At 51.4% G+C, this 2639-nt stretch overlaps 1 protein-coding gene across 2 annotated transcripts in view; it reads right to left on the bottom strand.

Moving 5' to 3' along the window:
• The window catches only part of LOC103130573 (kinesin-like protein KIF26A), a 41978-nt gene that overhangs the window by 32831 nt on the left and 6508 nt on the right, over positions 1-2639 (bottom strand). For both annotated transcript variants that reach the window (XM_016666024.1, XM_016666025.1), the window contains exon 2: positions 905-1300. In XM_016666024.1, coding sequence (XP_016521510.1) covers positions 905-1300 — 396 coding nt within the window. The remainder of the gene's footprint in view (positions 1-904; positions 1301-2639) is intronic.

Here is a 2639-nt window from a genome sequence, read left to right as displayed (position 1 = left end):
CCTGCCTCCTGCCTCCTCCTGCCTCCTCCTCCTGCCTCCTCCTGCCTCCTCCTTTCACCTCCAGCCTCCAGACCTGCAGCTCATCCAGGAATCAGCCGCTGAGAGGCTCAGATAAGCAGCAGCTCCGTGGAAAATCAAAACCATGAATGAGTGACAGACGGAGCCAATCGGGAGAAAGTGGCCTCCTACCTCCTCCTGCCTCCTGCCTCCTGCCTCCTCCTGCCTCCTCCTCCTGCCTCCTCCTGCCTCCTCCTTTCACCTCCAGCCTCCAGACCTGCAGCTCATCCAGGAATCAGCAGCTGAGAGGCTCAGATAAGCAGCAGCTCCGTGGAAAATAAAAACCATGAATGAGTGACAGACGGAGCCAATCGGGAGAAAGTGGCCTCCTGCCTCCTCCTGCCTCCTGCCTCCTGCCTCCTCCTGCCTCCTCCTCCTGCCTCCTCCTGCCTCCTCTTTCAGTTTCTGTCTCTAAAAGCAGAAGGACAGTCAGAGGATCTGCTCTTAAAGGACGTCTCTTATCTCACAGCGGCCAGCCGCTCGGCGGCATTCAGGCCTGATGATTCCTGTCTCAGTGTCTGCTGCTTCAGTCGGATCCTGTGGATCTGGTGGAGATAATGAGGCTGAACGCTTTTACAAACTCCAGCTTCAAAATACAAAGAGGAACATGGAGGAAATGATAAGAAAAAATGTTTTTCTGCAGCAGAACAAGATGATCCAGTCAGGAGAAGCAAACTGATGCTAAGCTACTTAAAGGTGCACCATGTAGGAAACACTGACCTCCGGTGGTCAGACTGGGCATTGCAACACTGACAAACTCCATGCAGTAACAGAAAATGATCATTAATGCATTGATCATTATAGGGAGTCTATAAGGTGTAATTACTGTGTAATAAACTCCTCTCACCGTTTCCGGCTGAGGTTCAGCTCTGCTGCAGGAGACCCTCCAGATTCCCTCCAGGTAGTTATGAGCGTTCAGCGGCGTGACCGTGGCGAGCCCTTTGGCTCCGCCCCCTCCCAGGTAGGTGCTGTGCACGCCGCCCCACGGAGCTCCGCCCCCCTGCTGCTCCTCCTGCATCCACCTCTGCTGCTTCACCGGCAGCTCCTCGGCCTCCCAGGGGGCGGCGGGGCGCGGCGCCATCTCCCCGCTGACGCCCAGAACCCGACGCAGAGCCAGACGCCTCAGCTGCTGGTAGGCGGCGCCGCAGACGCTGCAGTGGGCGTCGCAGGAAGCATGGCGGCCGCGGTGAGGCCACTGCAGGCGGCGCAGCTTATCGAAGACGAAGGAGGCGTAGGCAGGGTCCTGAGGGGAGACGGCAGGTTTTATGTTCAAACATTTAGATTCCTCAGCTGGAGGCATGAAGGAAATCAGACACCTGGAAGTTAGAGACAGAAAAATGAACAAGAAGCAGCAGAAACAGGAAACTGAGTTTATAACTAGAATCACAGCATCAACATTCAGCATCTGATCAACAGGTTTGTTGTCTGTCCTCCCCACAGTCGTTCATCATCACACTGCAGGAACAAAACTAAGAACTGATTTAAAAGTCAATAATTCTTTTGTCTTGATAAAAACTTTTAGTTCAACTGGCAGATTTTATTTACAACAGAAATAATCTGCCAGAGGAACTGGAACTTTTTATCAAGATGAAGAACAACTCAGACAACCTGCTGAGGATTTACCTGGACTGATATTTACACCAGAAACATTTGGGGAGATTTAGTTTCTACACTGCAGAATGAAAACGGCTGAACTGGAACTTTTTACTTGATGTTTCTCATTATTTTAGTGTGAAGAAAGTAAAGTGATCGATCTGTGGGGTGTAAATATTTCTACACAGTTGAACGTCTGCTCTCTTTCTGCAGCAGCTGCTCCAGTTTCATCCAGTTTTATGTTTTCTGCACAAAGACGCAGCAGATCTGCCTCAGCAGCTGCTGCGCCTGAGGAGCTGCAGCTCCGCTGCAGCCGCCGCCGCAGCAGGACGTAAAACCGTCGGCGTCTGAAGAGGAGCAGCAGATTTACAGCCGGGGTGTGCCCCGCGTTTGACCTCCGGTCGACACTCGTCAGCCGAGGTCACAACCAGCGTCAGGGTGAAATAACTTCAGAGGCAGCAGCAGACGGAGGCAGCAGACGGTGACCTGCTCATCCACAGGCTTTTATTCTCCAACTTCTGGAGACTTTTACTCCAACTGGCAGCTCAGTTCACCTCTGATCTGCAGACGCCGTTAATAAAACACCAGGAGAGAGTTTGATTTAACTGCTTCAGCTGCTGCTCCTCCTTCCAAACATTAAAGTCCCTCAATAAACCTGAGGAATAAATTCAGAGACAGGATGAAAACAAACAACTTTCATTTCTAACTAAAGTTTCTGGACTTTAAGGGGTTAAAGTCAACCTGCCTGACATGAAGCCGATCCAGCTTCACATCGAGGCGACGATGAGAAACGATCTGGAGAAACTTCAGGATTTAAGACGAGAAATGATTTCTGATGTTAGAAAACGTTTAAATCTGAAGCGTTTCCTCTGTCAGAATCACTGAATCAGTTCTGAAAACAGACGATTCACTCAGATGTCATCAGATGATGCTGCAGTCAAAGCGCCGCACCGGGTCTGACCGGGCCGCACCGGGTCTGACCGGGCCGC

Source organism: Poecilia formosa, unplaced genomic scaffold (genome assembly GCF_000485575.1).
Source record: "Poecilia formosa unplaced genomic scaffold, Poecilia_formosa-5.1.2 Scaffold649, whole genome shotgun sequence".
Taxonomy (NCBI): Eukaryota; Metazoa; Chordata; class Actinopteri; order Cyprinodontiformes; family Poeciliidae; genus Poecilia; species Poecilia formosa.
The sequence above is the reverse complement of the archived record's forward strand: the minus strand, read 5'-3'. Positions and strand labels throughout refer to the sequence as shown.